General features: G+C 37.0%; 1 protein-coding gene across 2 annotated transcripts in view; it reads left to right on the top strand.

Moving 5' to 3' along the window:
- Positions 1-15,450, top strand: part of VRK1 (VRK serine/threonine kinase 1) — a gene marked incomplete at its 5' end in the record, with an annotated part of 45,124 nt that extends 29,674 nt beyond the window's left edge. Inside the window, 2 exons of one of the 2 annotated variants that reach the window (XM_082843968.1) lie at positions 9,811-9,901; positions 15,155-15,450. In XM_082843968.1, coding sequence (XP_082700094.1) covers positions 9,811-9,901; positions 15,155-15,186 — 123 coding nt within the window. In that variant the 3' untranslated portion in view covers positions 15,187-15,450. The remainder of the gene's footprint in view (positions 1-9,810; positions 9,902-15,154) is intronic. The other variant, XM_082843967.1, reaches the window with a different exon arrangement.
- Between the last annotated feature and the right edge of the window lie 1,430 nt (positions 15,451-16,880).

The raw sequence follows: 16,880 nt of genomic DNA, 5'->3' as shown, positions 1-16,880 counted from the left end.
TTTCTTTCTGTTTTTTAATGGTAGTTTAGCCTTAGTTCTGTATCTAAGTGGATTCAGTGTTTACTAAGAATTTCTTTTCCTTAGATACCCCATTATTGAGTTCTTTATTTTGAATCTTGTCTTATTTGGTTGGATTTTGTCAAGTAATTTTTTCCCTAAATTTTTGAGTGAGATTATGACATATGTACAGAAAAGTGCACAAATAATTGTGGAATTTGAACTTCACAAAGTGAACATATGCATTTAGACGTCACCCAAATCAAAATATGGATCATTGCAGAAACCCCAGAAACCTTTCTCATGCCCTACTCCCAGCCATTACCCCTTCAGTAAGAGTAACCAATTTTATGACTTCTAACACCATAAATTAGTTTTGCTATTAAAGAAAAACATAGTAGTAGCACCATACGTTTTGTACACTTTTGTGTCTGTCTTTCATTCATTTGTATTTCTTTTTTTCTTTTTGAATTTTATTTTTTTAAACAGGAGGTTCTTATTAGTTATCTATTTTATAAATATTGATGTATACATGTCAATCCCAGTCTCCCAATTCATCACTCCACCACCCCCTCCCCCGCCGCTTTCCCCCCTTGTCCATACATTTGTTCTCTACATCTGTGTCTCTATTTCTGCCTTGCATTTCTGAATTTCCTTGCTGTCACAAGTAACAAAAGTCTTTTGTTTTTTTATTCTTGTGTAGTACTCCATTATATGACTATATCATGATTCATTTATCCCTTCTGCTCTTGGTGGATGTTTGCATTGTTTCCAGTTTTTGGTGATTGCAATAATGCTGTTAAGAACACTTATAAATTCTTTTGGGAAACATATATAATTATTTCAAGTTTGGTGTATACATAGTAGAATTCCTGGGGCGTAGGGTTTACGTATGCTTAGTAGCTTTAGTAGATACCGCCAAGCAATTTGCCCAGTTTACTCTCCCACAGCAGCTTATGAGAGTTCCAGTTGCTCACTGACACTAGCTATTGCATTATGTTTAACTTTATCTACTTTGGTAGATGTTTACTAGTATTTCTTTATGGTTTTAATTTGATCTCCTTGAGAATATTGATTTTGAACACCTTTTCATAGCCTGTCAGTCTTTTTTTTTTTTTTTTTGCAGTGTGCGGGCCTCTCACTGTTGTGGCTTCTCCCATTACGGAGCACAGGCTCCGGACGCGCAGGCTCAGCGGCCATGGCTCACAGGCCTAGCCGCTCCGCGGCATGTGGGATCTTCCCGGACTGGGGCACAAACCCATGTCCCCTGCATCTGCAGGCGGACTCTCAGCCACTGTGCCACCAGGGAAGCCCGCCTGTCAGTCTTGATTATCCTTTTTTTGTGAGGTGCATTTCAAGTCTTTTGTCCATTAAAAAAAATTGGGGTTGTCTGCTTTCCTTTGATTTGCAGAGTTAAGCACTTTGTATATATATGCAATATATGTATTGCACATATTTTTTTTACAGCTTGTGGTTTATCTTTTCACTCTCTTAGTATGGTATCTTTTGATGAACAGAAGTTCTTCACTTTAATTAATCATAATTTATCAGGTTTTTGTTCGTTTATGGCTAGTGCTTTGTGTATTCTATTTTAGGAACATTTTGTCTACCTCAAGATCATGAAGACAATCTTTTGTCAAGAAATTTTATCTTTTTCATTTAGGTCTACAGTTTAACAGAAATTGATTTTGGGCATGGTGTGAGTCGATGTTTATTTACCCCCTGTGGATATCTAGTTGATCTGAACTATTTATTGAAAAGATTATAATGTCCCCACAGCATGTAACTGGTTTTCAGGTAACCATATGTGTTCGGGTCTGTTTCTGGACACTCTGTTCTGTGCCATTGGCCTGCTCATCTGTATTTGGGTCAGTGCCACACTGTTTGAACTACTGGCTTCATAATGATATTTGATAGTATAAGTTCTCCAACTTTATTCTTCTTTAAGATTGTCTTTGCTGTTTTTGGCTCTTTGACTTGACATATAAATTTTAGAATCAGCTTATTAATTTCCACAAAAATTCTTCTGGGATTTTGATTGAGATTGCACTGACTGTCGTTTTGGGAAAAACTGACATCTTCACAGTATTCTTTTCTGTTCCATGAATATGGTATACCCCTATATTTATATAGGTTCTTTCATTTATCTCAGTGATGTTTGTAGTTGTCTCTGACTATATAGAGATCATATACATCTTCCATGTCTAACTGCTTAATTCTTAGTCAATTTCTTTTTATCATCTGTAATCATCCCACACGTTTCCTTCATGTCATTTAGTTGTCAGCTCAGTCTGCTGTTTTTCAATGTTTCTAATATAAGTTCTATAATGATTATTTTTCTATTTATTAGCTCTGCATTTCCTTGTTTATTCTGGGTTTTTAGAAATTATCATTTCTCATTTCCTCAGTTTTTTAAATCTTTTTTTTAAGCCTCCAATGCATTTTATAAAATTTTCTTTTTGAGGGGAGGACTGTGTTTTCTTTCAGAGTGGAGTCTTCAGCTATTTTTTGCATGTTATGATCTGGGAGGGCACCATACCACAAGTGCCTCAGGTGATTCTAATGTAGATGAAAGGCAGGGGCGGCATCCTTGGCTGCATATTAAAATCACCTGGGAGCTTTTATAAATCCCATTGTCTGGATTGCACCCCAGACCAATTGAATCAAAAACTTTGGGGGTGGACCTGAGCCTCAGGAGTTTTAGATGATTGCGTTGTACAGACATCGTTGAGAACCACTGCAAACCAAAATTTGAGTTACCTTGGAATTCTAGCTTCTATGTAGAAAACAACCCTTTTGCAAATAGGCAAAGCAGATATTGGGCATTTAAGTCTAAAAGACTTTAAATGATAGTACTTATCAGCCACATGACCAATGTATGTATGTAGGCAATTACTCACACATGCCATGTTGCGATCTTTATTGTAAGAGATATAGAAGGAAATTTGGCGTCATATAAATGCCTTGAATGGTACCCAGGGGAATTTATTTTTGACATAACAAAAAGATATGCTTATAAGATATGTTCAAAACTTAGATCACAAAGGACAGTATTAGAGCAGGATTCCCTTTTTCTTTGATATCATGACTAGTTTTTAGGAATTATGTTAAACATTTGTGTGAGTTTCTGTTTAATAAGGGCTACATTTTTTTAAAGCTGTCTTTCTGTGGAAATAATGTTATCTATCTTGCTCATAAGATTGTTGTGTGGGTTAAATGAGATTTAGAAAGTGCTTAGAACAGTGCTGAACACATAATAAGTAATCAGTAAATGTTAACTGCAATATTATTGTTAATGCTGTTGTTTCACTGACTTTACATTTTCTCAAGTCTTTCTGGTTTCTTGATGTCAAGAAAATAGCAGAACATTTTCATTTGAATCTTTTGAACTAAGATCATACATCCTTAAAAATTCAGTTTATGAAATAGAGTATTGGGCAGATGTGAATGAAGACTGGCTTACATTCACTTGGTGAGTATGTGTGTTCAAATTGATTGTTTTGAATAGTAAATGATGGGGAATTGGTAAAAGTTGATTTTGCAACAAAGACAAGATGGTAATTACTGTGAAATAAAGGTTCCAAAATGCAGCTCCATAACTTACTCATATTAAAAATGGATAAATCACATTAATGAGTTTGAAGTTAACTTTTTTCATTGAAGCTGTTGATTGGTACTAAAGGACCATAGGTAGTTGACATTAAGCAGAGGACTTCTGAGTGCCAGAGAATTCTGTGTTCGCTGGTTTCTCCCTGTGAGTTTAGGAAGTATGTATTTTGTGGACATAGCCTTATTGGGGGGAGGTCAGGCAGTCTGTTTTTAATAGGAACTCTAATGTAGCTTGGTTTATTTTGTAAGAAACTTGCTCAAGTGTGGCTTGAGAGCATTTAATTCCCCACTAGTACATACATAGGGTTTCATTTTCATTGAAATATGTAGTTTTATAAATATTGGCCTCTTTAATTTGCAGTGTTATAGCTTCAGAGTCTTGTGCTTTTAATTCTTAAGTTTGAAAATTCTCCAGGGGACTTGATGGTGCTCGGTGCTGGTAATAGAATATCAACCCTTTAAACTTTAGGTTATCATTGAACATTTATGTATTGATAGTATTTTGTAGTCTGTCAATATTAAATTATTTTACATATACTTTACAGCACTGATATGAGATACATGTGCTTACAAATGATGAAAGTGAAATTCAGAAGAGGTTAGATGACTTGTCCAGGGCCATGCAACCATTAATTATTATTATGCATTTACATAGCTTTTTTCCTCAGAGGAGCAGAAGGCACTTAAAAATCTCCTAGTGATTTTAGGTATAAAATATTAAAGACAATTAAACCATAACTAGCTACCCATTTGCCTCTCCCCATAAGTTGCCCTTGAAATACCTTAACTTTGCTAAAAAGTTTGATATTAATGGTGCAGGTCATGGAACCTTCAGAGGAAAATAAGCATGAAGAAGTGTCATATTAATTCCAACATAGAAGAGAATGCAGTGACCATTAGTCTTTAGACCTTTGTTTATTGAATCTCTGGAAACATCTCTCAGTTGTTAAGTGACTACAGGTTTGATCGTATTGGAAGTTTCGTGGTCCTTGTGATATGAATGATATTAGAGTCACGAAAGGCCATTGTTGCCAACTTTGGAAGGTGGATTTACTGTTTTCAGAAGTGCTGTTGGGAGACTGTTCCAGTCCGTGATTGCCATTATTACATGAAAATTCGATGAGAGTCAGTTCTCAGTCATGTAGTGCTCCTGAAGATCATGTGACCAGGTTCAACTTTTCTTTCAGCTCATTATCTCCTCAGTGGCTGTGTTTTTTCTAGGAGGATGGGTGACGGTAGGGCTGTGAAGCAGCTTGTTTCTAGATCCTCAGTAGGCCCAACTTCAGAAGGGACACACATTCGCTCCAGATAAGCAAGTAGACAAATACGCGTACTTTGTGAAAGCAGTGCTTTTGCTAAAAGTGTGCTGCCCATGGAGCAAGCAGTCAATTCTGCTTGCCACCTAGGTGCAGTTTTTTCATTTGTTTATTTATTCTGACAGAGTATACAAATGCATCGGTATCATTTGCTAACTCATGAGTTAGCAATAATCTTTGGTGCACCATTTTCAGATAATTACAGCAAATTCTTCATTCTTCCTGGCATAAGAGTGGGAAAGCTTGAACTAGTGAAGGACACAGGTATTCCACATTTTGTTAGTCATGCTTTTTTTTTTGCTAAACCCCCAGACCTGCTAATAAATGATAAAATTGCTCGAGTAATATGTTAATTATTAACTACCTTCAGAATAGATAATTAAAAATGTGGACAGGAGAGATATCTAAATTTAAACAAAAAACAAAATCAGGGTTTGGCCATGCACTCATGCCTGTGTTACATTTACAGATGGATTGATATTTCACAGAGTGAAATCCCATGTGTGTGGGATTACATTGGTCACTTACTCAAAAAGACTCATTTACGGAACTCTGAAATGACTTCTTATAGGGCTTACATAAATGCAAATAGTTTTAGAAATGTAACTTGTGTGTGCTTAATGTTTTTATAAAAGCTAAAATTACTCTTTTGCTTTAACGATTTGTTAGTGTCTGTTTTTCTCCATGAGAATGAAGCCTGAAACAGTGCCCAGCACATAGTAGGTGCTTAGAAAATACATGATGGGATTCCTACCTCTGTTCCGATAGAATCAGGGTTACTGTGGAAGGAAATTGTAGTGTGCGATATTCTTATCGCAGCCTTTACCATGGAAACTTGTTTAAAATAATAAATCACTTCAGTGTATCGTAACAGTTTTTTAGACCATTCTTCAAATTCATCTCTCATTTAAGTCACTTACTCACTTTCTGACCCACTTCCCATCTTTTCATCTGTTCTCTTTTCAGTTGTGTCTGACCTTTTCCTGCTTTTTCTCAAAACATTTCTGTAATTACTTAATGTCCATTTAAACATTACACAGTTTTTGAGGGGCTTTTGGTAAAACACGTAGTCAGCTCTTTATTACTACAATAGTAGTGGACTAGTTGCTCAGCAGGTGCAGACCCCTAGATATTTGTGTACGTGTAAGGTACATAATAGCGTGTGGGGAAAACCCCAGTCCTTGCCCTCCAGGAGTGTCCAGGGTGGGAGAGAAGAAAAGTAGAGTGTGACCCTGGGCTTGCCAAGTACACACGTATGTATGTTTGCACTAGCTCTCTAGGAAGGGATCTGTTACAACGAAAGCACCACGGCTGGAAACTGCCACTTCACACCGAAAAGTCCCGTGGGGGGCAGCGTGGTTCTGTGGAAAGAAGTTCTAATAAGAACCAAGAACCCTTAGCTCTTGTCTTCTCACCACCAGCAGCTAGAAACACTGAGCGGCTTCTCCCAGCTTTCTTTTGTCCCCAGCCTCAGTTTTTTCTGTCTATATAGGGAAGTTTAACTAAAATCCACTGGTTTTGTAAATATTGTGGTGTAGCACATACGTTTCTTTACCTTCATAGAAGATATGTCCTTTTTCTTTTTAGTTAACACTGAGTAACATATTCTATTTTTGATTACTATTAAGGAATGTAATAGTAATTTTTAAAGGGTATACATTTGCATGATGATTTCAGTGGCCTTAATCAAATGAGTCCAATAAGATTAACTGCGTATTGCAGTCTCATGTTTGTGTTTAGAGTTCTTTGTTCTTTGACACACACACGTGCAGTACCATTTAAACATTTTAGGCTGTACCTTCTAAGTTTCTATAATGAACATTCATGACTTTTGTAATAAGGGGGAAAAAACCAACAACAGTTCTTCAGTACCCATCTCCTTTGATGCAAGCATGAATCTGATTGGCTTCTCTTAGATGCTGTTGAAAGCATTTAGAGGGTATCTTTGGATGTTTGAGTTGGGATGTGAAGAATTGTCTTTGGTTTTTGTCTCTGAAGACTTTTATTCTCTTTTCCATTAAAACAGCTTTAAGTCTATAACTAATCTCCGATGCATCTCGCTGATTTGTCTTCCTGTTTCTAAATTGGAAGTGAGAAGCTGCTAATTTAACTAAGTTTTAGCCTAGCAGTCTGAGCACTGCAAAAACACAATGTGTAATATATACACTAATGCCCTTTAAAATAAACCTAGTTTTTAAAGATATTTTAGCCATGCTGAATTAAAAGAAAACTCTGTCCTAACTTTATGAATTATTCTTGTGTGTCATGCAATATTTTGATTTCATTTATAAATGTAAATAAAGGCACCTGTGAGACCTGGTATGGCATATGACAAAATCAGAGATTAATGCACTTTGTGAAGCCATTTTCTGTTTAAAGAGAACCAAACTATGTACTATTTGAAGCATAAAAAGTTGTCAAATAATAAAATGAAGCATTTGGTGATATCAGTAGAAAGAAGCTGGCAGCAAATTGTTTAGAATTTTACTCATCGCCTTATACAATGAATAACAGACTTAGATATTTAACTTGAAGGTTGTTGTTAATTGATCTTAGTCTGTAGACTGTTGGTCCTTTCTATCCACACTAAATACAGGTGTTTCTTTTGTTGGTTGAATACTGTCTGATTTTCATTCCTATGTAATTTACCTGCACGGAGATTAAGAAAGCTCCTTTTTTATTAAATAAGCTTGAAAACAAGATGAATGCACTAGGCTCTTAGGTAGAACATATTGGATAGCTCCCTTTATAATGAGCATTTAAAAATCTGCCCTCCTAAAGCTGGAAAATGCATTCTCTCCTGTATGGAAAGCAATATAGTACTGAAATATTCCTCCTTAATTTTGGTCCGAACGAACAAAAGTGTCTGTGTTTATTCCTGCCTAATGCATCACAAATCTGCTGACATGCTAACCTTGGAGTCTTGGCTGGCGTTAATCAGGCCTGTGCACCGGCAGGAAAGATGTACCTAATGCACTCCATCAGTGCAGTTTGCATATGGAAGTTCTCACAGGGGAGCTGCCCTGTGCCAGCTGAGGGTTACCTGCCCACTGCAGTTATTGTATGTAATTATCGAACCAATCTGTTCAGCCCAGCAGGGTTTAGATAGTAATCATGAAGCAACGCTTTGGAAAAGAAAGATGTAAGGCACTCTCCCCTTCTCTCATCAGTTATATGAAGTTACAGCCACTCTTCCAGCTATTTTTGAGAAGTAATACCTCCATGTACAAATCTGCTAAATGAATGCCTTTGAAAGTTTTTTAAGGTTTAGTCAAGATGTTATGTTTGTATATGTGAAGCATTTTCTTCAGGACCATGATGGGAATCTCTGAGGTTTAATCTTTCCACAGCCACCGTTAAGAATATTTTGAAACAGTGGGATTAACTGTAATACATAGATAATAACAGTTCTGACCATTCGGAGGTTTTAACATAACGCGGCTTGAGTAGAGTTGTGCTTTCCCATGTAGTTCTCTTTGGAACAGAACCCATGGTTGCCATTAGGCAAAAGAACAATGTCCTGTCAGCAGACATTATACCCTTTTATAGCTGTACACAAAATGGCCTGAAGTGAGGAAAATTCTTAGGCAATGTTTAACTTAATATTGTTAGGAAAATATAAATGAGGACATTCTGATGTGTCGTGAATCTGTGAAATTTGGGAAGTATCAGATGATTTCCTGAATGCTACAGACTTATTTTAGGCAACCTAGAGAAGTAATGAATTCTGATGTAGATTTTAACACATTTAAATTTGAGATTACATGGGATAAAGTTGCATGAAAAGTGCAAAGTTTTCAATTCCTTACTAATGTCCTTCTATAGTTATACCTACGTATGGAGATGTTAAGTATTTTAAAACTTTACACAGGACTGAGCTAGTTAGGAAATGTAGTGATAGAAAGTAAGAAAAAGAAATTGTATGAACATTTGGGAAGAATGAATGGTGACAGAACGTAGGCATTAACTCCTAAGTAACACTCAACTAGAAAAATATGTAGAAAATAGGAAAGGCCTGAGAGAGTGGTGGAAAATCCAACCTGTTTTTGAGATTTTAGGAGAGCTTTGTACTTTTAAGACTCTTCTTTTACAGTAAGGTTTATGGCCCTCTTAAACTTTAAATTATAAGACATTTATTGGAAGTTTGCCATTATTGATCCACAGAATTTCCCCATCAGTTTAGAGGGCATAACCACTGATGCGATACATGGGCCAGGCACATATTTTCCTATTTATCAAGTACATTTACCCCACCCCACACATGCAGCGTAAAATGGGGAAAATAAGTATCATTGGCCTGAGCAAGTATCAGCTTTCAAAGAGAGTTTCTGTATGATCAGTCCTGATGGTTAAAAACATGGCTTTCAATAATAAATTATATGAGGCATAAAAAGTTAGAGGTGGATATAAGAAATAGACCCACTTCCAGACTAACTGTATAGTTGAAGGTTCCCTTAATCCCCCTTTTCTTTCACCCCCCGCACCTTTCCTTAGGTGACCCCCACCAGAAAGTTGTGTGTATTCTTCCTGTATGTTTTGACATACCCACACCTGTATAGATTCATATATATATGCTAATATCTGATAAGTTTGTATATTTTTTTTTTTTTTTTTTTTTTTTGCGGTACACGGGCCTCTCACTGTTGTGGCCTCTCCCGTTGCGGAGCACAGGCTCCGGATGTGCAGGCTCAGTGGCCATGGCTCACGGGCCCAGCCGCTCCGCGGCACGTGGGATCTTCCCGGACCGGGACACGAACCCATGTCCCCTACATCGGCAGGCGGACTCTCAACCACTGCGCCACCTGGGAAGCCCTGTATATTTTCTTAATTGACCATCATGCCACATCTTTTTCTTTTTCTTTTTTTTTGTTTAATTTTTATATGTAAGAAGAGAAAGAAAGAAATAGAGCAGAGCACACAACCTGGTGTTGAAGATATGGAATGCTCAGATACACAGACAGAAGAGGCCACACAAACCCGTAAGTTGAACAGTCTTGCCTCTTAGCGTTTTTCTTATATATAATAAACACAAATTTCATTTCCTCCCACTGAATAAGGGGTTAACTATTTGGGTCATAACATTCTCATTTTATAATTTAAAAAATGTAGGAGAAGATCTAATATTTATACAGTATGTATCACAATGTCCTTTGTTCACATTGTGTTATTTACTATAATCATGTCTATAATAATCATGAAGTTGAGACCAGGAGTTACTCTCATTTTGCAGATATGGAGCCCAAGACACAGAGCATTTAAATGACAGAACTGTTGTGAAAGGGTTAGACGTAGAGACCAGAACTCTTACCTCTCAGGCTACTGTCTCTCCGGTTCTCCACACTTACCGCCGAACTCTGGGCGTGAAAGGGAATGTCAGGAGTCAGGTGGTTAGTACGTGGCTTACTGCAGAGTCTGCCAACTCTTCTTTTCTCTCAGCAAGTTGGGATGCAAGGAATTAAAGCCTCGAATCATCACTTCCCAAAGGTCTTGAAGCAAAAAGCAAGGTATAAAGTCATTTCTTCAATGGCTTATGTACTGGTGCTGAAGGCACTTTTAGTATGGAGTAGTTCCAGAAGTGACATTAGCAAAGGCAGCATCTGCAAAGGGCAAGACTAGGTTGGACTTTGGTCTGGTTAATAAATGGCCAGTCTGTGGTGTGTAGGCACACCTGTGGGGCTCAGAAGATGGGAAAATGTGTTCCAGGTTTCATGAGAGATGGTTTACTTGCCTCAGTGAGGAGAGATTCAGAGCTGGCTACAGTACCACTTCCACCTCCCGCCAGATATCTCTTCTATCTGTCTGCCTTTTATTTATTTATTAGTTTATTGGTCCTGAAATATTTCTGATTTCTAATAGAAGAGGCTTATTTTTGGTAAAAATTTCATCAAAGTGTAAGTGCCCAGTAGAGTTAGGCCAGTGATGTATTTTTACCTTCCCTTTGACAGTGATAGCCATGCATGTTTGTGGAAGGCAAAAATTGACTTTCAAAGAGAATCATCTTCACCCTGCTTTTATTAACATTTTCTTCATTATATATTATGGATAGTACGTCCTTAGGTTTATCTGAATTTACCCAAGAGAATCCTTGGGATAATTGAAGAGCGAGTGTATAACGTCACTCTGGAAGCTAAAGGTTTTGAAATAGTCCCTCTTACTTTTCTGCTGCCATCTTCCATTCCCTCCTGTTTTTGTTTTTTTTCCCCTTTCTCCCCTGTCTTGTTCATTCTGTTACTAGGAGGTGGGGAGTCCCAAGGAGCAGCACATCAAAGCATGTCTCAGCCAGAGGCGGCAGCAGCGGCTGTGGCAGTGAGTGGGAGCAAAGTTAAGGAGCGTTTATGAAGATAGAGTAATATTCTTACTCAAATCCCTTACATTTTAAAACAGGAGATTTTAGTTTAGGAAAGGGCTTACGTTGTTATAGTAAGGTTGATACCCATTTAGACCAAAGCCAGTTCCTAGCTGTGCATAGGGAAGACTCAGGCGTCTCCTCATGCCTAGAGGTCATTTGTTATCCGAACTTTGCTTAGTGAGCATCAGAGGTATTTGTTTTGATACATACGTGATTTTAAATTTGACTGTAATTACGAAAAATGTTTCTTATACCTAAGATTTTAATTTAAGGTCCTTATACTGATGGTTTTTACTGTGAGAAAATATATTAGTACTTTTGTTTTATTTATTAATGACAAGAGAGTAGACCCCATCGCTAATTTAAGGAGAATAATCCAGATTTCTTTTTGATATTAAAAAATGAAGATAAAAAATAATCAAATTCTTTTATTCATATAAACTCTAAATTGCTTTAATTAAATACTGTTCCAATTGTAATTCTTTTTCCCCCCTAAAGTATAAGGCTAGTTAAGGTATTTTACTATCTAAATATTCATAAATGAGAGAAATATTACCTGAGATAGTAAAATGTTATTGCTTCTAGCAAAGAAAACTAAAGCAATCCAAGGGTTCATGAAAATGTATGTTTATGTATTCATCAGTTTAAAGTAACCTGAATGAGAAGGCACATTATTACATTTGAAGTTTTTTAAAGAAATATATAATTCAGTGAATTCTGTGTTTTAGAGCTTTAAGATTTTGCATCAGAAACATGTTTCAAGAATGGTCACCTCTAACAGCTGCTTTAGAAATGTCAGTTTCTTCATTAACAATTTTATTTTCAAACACGATTTATGGTTTACATATGGTAAGAGATTTTTCTCACGGTGTGATCTCTCAGAATGCTGTGCCTAGCAAAATGGGGACAACTTTCCTTTAATATCTATTTAGACCATTTAAAAAACGTGTAGGGCTTCTCTGGTGGCGCAGTGGTTGAGAGTCCGCCTGCCGATGCAGGGGACGCGGGTTCGTGCCCCGGTCTGGGAAGATCCCACATGCCGCGGAGCGGCTGGGCCCGTGAGCCATGGCCGCTGAGCCTGCGCGTCTGGAGCCTGTGCTCCGCAACGGGAGAGGCCACAACAGTGAGAGGCCCGCGTACCGCAAAAAAAAAAAAAAAAAGTGTATAATTTTCTCGATACACCTAAACTCATTTTGACTAGCTGGGCGTCTATTGTGTAAGAACACATTCTGAAAGCTTTCTAATGTGTCTTGTGTAGGTTTTCTCAAAGAAAGAGAGGGGTGACGGGGTCGTTTTCAAGAAGAACAGAGGCCTCTAATCCTTGTAGTTTTATGCAAGGCATGATTTTTACCAATTGAGAAAATTTGGTAATTTGCTCCAAGTAATTTTTTCTCCACAAAATGATAAACGTTTAAAAACTACACATATTCTGGCATTTCAAAACCAGACCAATATTTCAGAGCTGTACTAAAAATTAGTTAATACAGCCATGATATTTATGGCCAGTATACTTTGTCCCTACCGTTCATACAACAGACAGAACTCAACAGCCTACTCTTGGTGGTGTTTTTGAAGTACCTTGGATTTTGGACCATTCTTGAGGATTCTTTGAGGAAAGCATGACTTATGTTTACCCCTTGAATAGTTGCGGTCTAGTCAAGAAAGAGATATTTTTAAGGTACCCTACAAAGAAATTTCCCACTTGTTTTTTTCCTTCTGCATTATAAAATCATAGAAGAGTATCCCAACCTTGTATATTTTATTTTTCAAGTATTAAGTTGTACACATTAGTCTTATGATTGGGCCTTTTACCACTAGTAAAGTATTATGAAAATGAGTATATATGGGATGGGAGGAGAAATAGATTTTTTTCTGCAACAGTCAGAATTGATTATTAGGAAAAATACTGAACTGATAAAGTCTCTAAGTTGCATAATATGATTATATAATAAGTTGCAGGTGGTGATGGCATTCTTAGTTGCAGTGAAAAACTTTAAATCTAGATTGAATGGGGATAAGCAGTAACGGAATTTAATCTAAGACTAAAATGTCAAATTAGGACATTAATGAGAATATAGCAATAATCGTTGACTTTAGTGTCCTTTTTTTTTTTCGCGGTACGCAGGCCTCTCACTGTTGTGGCCTCTCCCGTTGCGGAGCGCAGGCTCCGGACGCGCAGGCTCAGCGGCCATGGCTCACGGGCCCAGCCGCTCCGCGGCATGTGGGATCTTCCCGGACCGGGTCACGAACCTGCGTCCCCTGCATCGGCAGAAGGACTCTCAACCACTGCGCCACCAGGGAAGCCCTAGTGTCCTTTTTAATGTGACTATAGATTCGAATTTTATTGAAAGGGAGATGTACTATAGTATTGATTATGGACCTTGATCTTGCGATATCCTGTTATTCCAATTTCAGACAATCACAGCATTCTCAGTTTTCTATGGAAAATTAATTTCAAAATGTTGAAGTAAAAACCTAAAAATCTACCATGGGATATTTTTAAAAGAAGGCTATATCACAAAAATTGAAGAAAAAACTCAAAGAGTTTAAACCCACCATAGTGTAGGCCATGCAGAGAAAAGAAGATACTCGTATAACTTTGAAGTTTGCATGAATTGAAATGTATGGCAGTTGAATAAAAACTAGAACTTGGAAAAATAACAAACTGATCTTCCAATTAAGTACCTAAATAAACCTGTAGTCAGAAAGCCTTTAGAAACTGTTTATGATTAGACATGTGTGGTAGATATTTTGTCCTAGATTCAAAGAATGTTTTGTATGTTTCAGAAGAGAAGTACTGATCTCTTTGCTGTTCAGTGTGTTTATTGATTGATCGTGGGCCCCACGCTGCCCTCACGCTGGTACCATCGCTCTCTCCTGGCAGAGGGAAGCCCGAGGCCATGGAAGGCACACTCCTCTTGCCAGCACAGGCCGTTGTGATCGGGCCTAAGCTTGTCCTTCTGACTCTGCTGTGCTCGCGGTGGAGGTGGCCTGGGGTGGGGTGGGAGACAAAGTCTCCTTGGGGAGGCGGATCCACATGCTCCCGGTAGAGAAGCACTGCATTCTTCCAGCGCAGGAATAGTTGGAGAGGAACTGTCATAAGGCACTTAGGCCAGTATCAGATGTGATACTTTTCTAGAAGGCGACTTAGCTGGGGTCTGTTTAATCCCTCGTGGACAAGACTTTGCATTTCGGATTAGCCCAGTGCTCTTCTGCCTAAAGAGTAGAGGGATCAGGCTTTAAAAAGCAACACATTTAGAAAAAATGCCTTGCTTTTCATAATATGCATATCCTCAGTGCTTCCCCCCAAGGAATACCTATCTTTTTTTGTTTTAACTTTTTATTTTATATTGGAGTGTAATTGATTAACAACGTTGTGTTAGTTTCAGGTGTACAGAAAAGTGATCTGTATATATACATATACAGATATCTATTCTTTTTCAAATATTTTTCCCATAATATTGAGCAGACTTCCCTGTGCTATACGGTAGGTCCTTGTTGCTTATGGAGTACCTATCTTGTTGCTATAGTTTACATTAGGAGATAATGTTTTTAATTGTACAATAAAAATTTGGGGGAGAAATAGTTCAGGACCAGTGTAAATGGGGTATGTTTTTACCAGTGGATGCATTCTGTATAACTTCAAACTAGAAGGTCGGCTTTGTTAGCATATTTTTTGACACACTAAAAAATTAACACAATTTCCTAAGATTTTTAGGGTATTAACAGTTATAACTTGTGTATCAGTTTCGTCTCCACAAATCATCATAGTCAATTAGATTTTTAAATATTAATAACCATATATGGAAATACTTATATTTCTGTTCTTTTGCTTTTGTAAGTTAATGACTAGTGATTTAAATCTCTTTGTTTTCTCTTCAAGGTTCGAGAACCAGGAAGAGAGTCCAGAAGTAAATCAAATACTGTGAACCAGTTTTTCTTTTCTTCCTTTCATTTGACTCTTTCCTTCTTTCATTTGACTTTTCCTCTTTTTCTGTATTAAGTGTTTTATTTTCATGTGAGTCTTGTGGAGTGGGGGAAACAATGAAGTACCTATGTCTTTGAAAAGCAGACTTTTTTTTATTAAATACTTTGTAGAATTTACTAAAGCCTAATTTATAAAATTTCACAGTATTAAGGTTATACCCTTGAAGCTGTCCCATGCTGTGTGTTTGAGGTTCTGGGGTACATGTAAGAAATATTACTATGACATGCACTTTTCTAATCGTTGTATATTTCCTACAGTGTATAAAATGTTTGGCAAAATCCTTACTTTTAAGGAAATACACAACTTAAAATAAAGGTCTCTTTTTGCTTGATACAAATTTGTTGTGGGCATAAGATTTGTTTTGTATTGATTTTGCTCAGTTCCACAAGCATTTGTTAAGCACCTGCTCTAGGAAATGAGAGGTACAAAGAAGAGAAAAGATTATGAAAGAAGAAATGGAGTAGTAAGTTTATCTGTGAGAGATGAAATACATGTATTTGAAAGATTACTTGAGAATTACGTAAGTATGCAAGCTGTATGGTAAGAAAACAGGCAGTTATCAAGTGGTGGCCAGATCAAAGATTGTTTTAGACTGGCTTCCTTTAAGGAAATACTGTCAAATATATATATGGCTTATTCATTCACAAGAGATTATTTTTCTTCCAAGTTTTTTTTTTTGGTATGGTATAATATTTGTACAGTAAACCAAGCACTTTAGAGTTTTAGTGATTAGAAGTTTTAAGATATAGAATATATAGTTGCCTTGGGAACAAAAGCTTGGAATTTCAACATGTACAATTTCAAGATTTACTTTGTTAGAGAAATTGGGATTGGATTGGATTTTCTAGGGGTGGTACACCTTACCACTTGTAGCCTGTACAATGTTTTTAGATGGTGTATAGGTACACTTTTATTTAAATATGTAAGCATTTATTTAATATGTATTTAGAATATAAATAGCACATTAAACTGGTGATTTCTCTATTGCTTAGGACAAGCCTAAAGTAGGTATTTCAGTTTTTAGAAAAGCAAGTTGATTTGAAGAAAATATTAAGTAAATAATAGTACAGGTGGATGTAGACATGTCAGAAACTGTCAGGGTTTTACCAATTTTGAGCAACTCTGAACCAACACACTTTACCTTTTGGCTCTCTGATGTGGTATTTAGTTGTCACACGAAGCATTTATCACTGCAGTGGTCGGATACTGAAAAACGCAAAGCAGATCTGCCGACTTTCCTTTGAAGGTTAATCTTTTAAATGCCTCCTGAAGTTCTAGGGCTCTGTGACTTTACAGAATAGAGAACTAGATTTTGGGCAGAGCCTCCTCCTGTTTTCTGTAGAACGTTGGATTTTAGTCCTCATCAGTGTTATGGTCCCAAGTTTATTTGTAACATCTAAATCAACTCTCAAGTTCTGTTTCAAACACATTGATGCTTAAAATAGGATAAAATGTGTGTGGTGTGTTTTTGTGTATGTGCCTTAGCCTTTTTTATTTTTCAAAACACAAAAACATAGCAAAACCTGTTGGTTAAATATTAAGAAAACAAACATTTCCTCACATATTGTTTTTAATAAGTGCTGGCATTTTCTCAAATGTTGCTCTATTGGCAGGGCTGCAG

Source organism: Leucopleurus acutus (assembly GCF_964270905.1).
Source record: "Leucopleurus acutus genome assembly, chromosome: 1".
In the NCBI taxonomy this organism is placed as follows: Eukaryota; Metazoa; Chordata; class Mammalia; order Artiodactyla; family Delphinidae; genus Leucopleurus; species Leucopleurus acutus.
The sequence above is the reverse complement of the archived record's forward strand: the minus strand, read 5'-3'. Positions and strand labels throughout refer to the sequence as shown.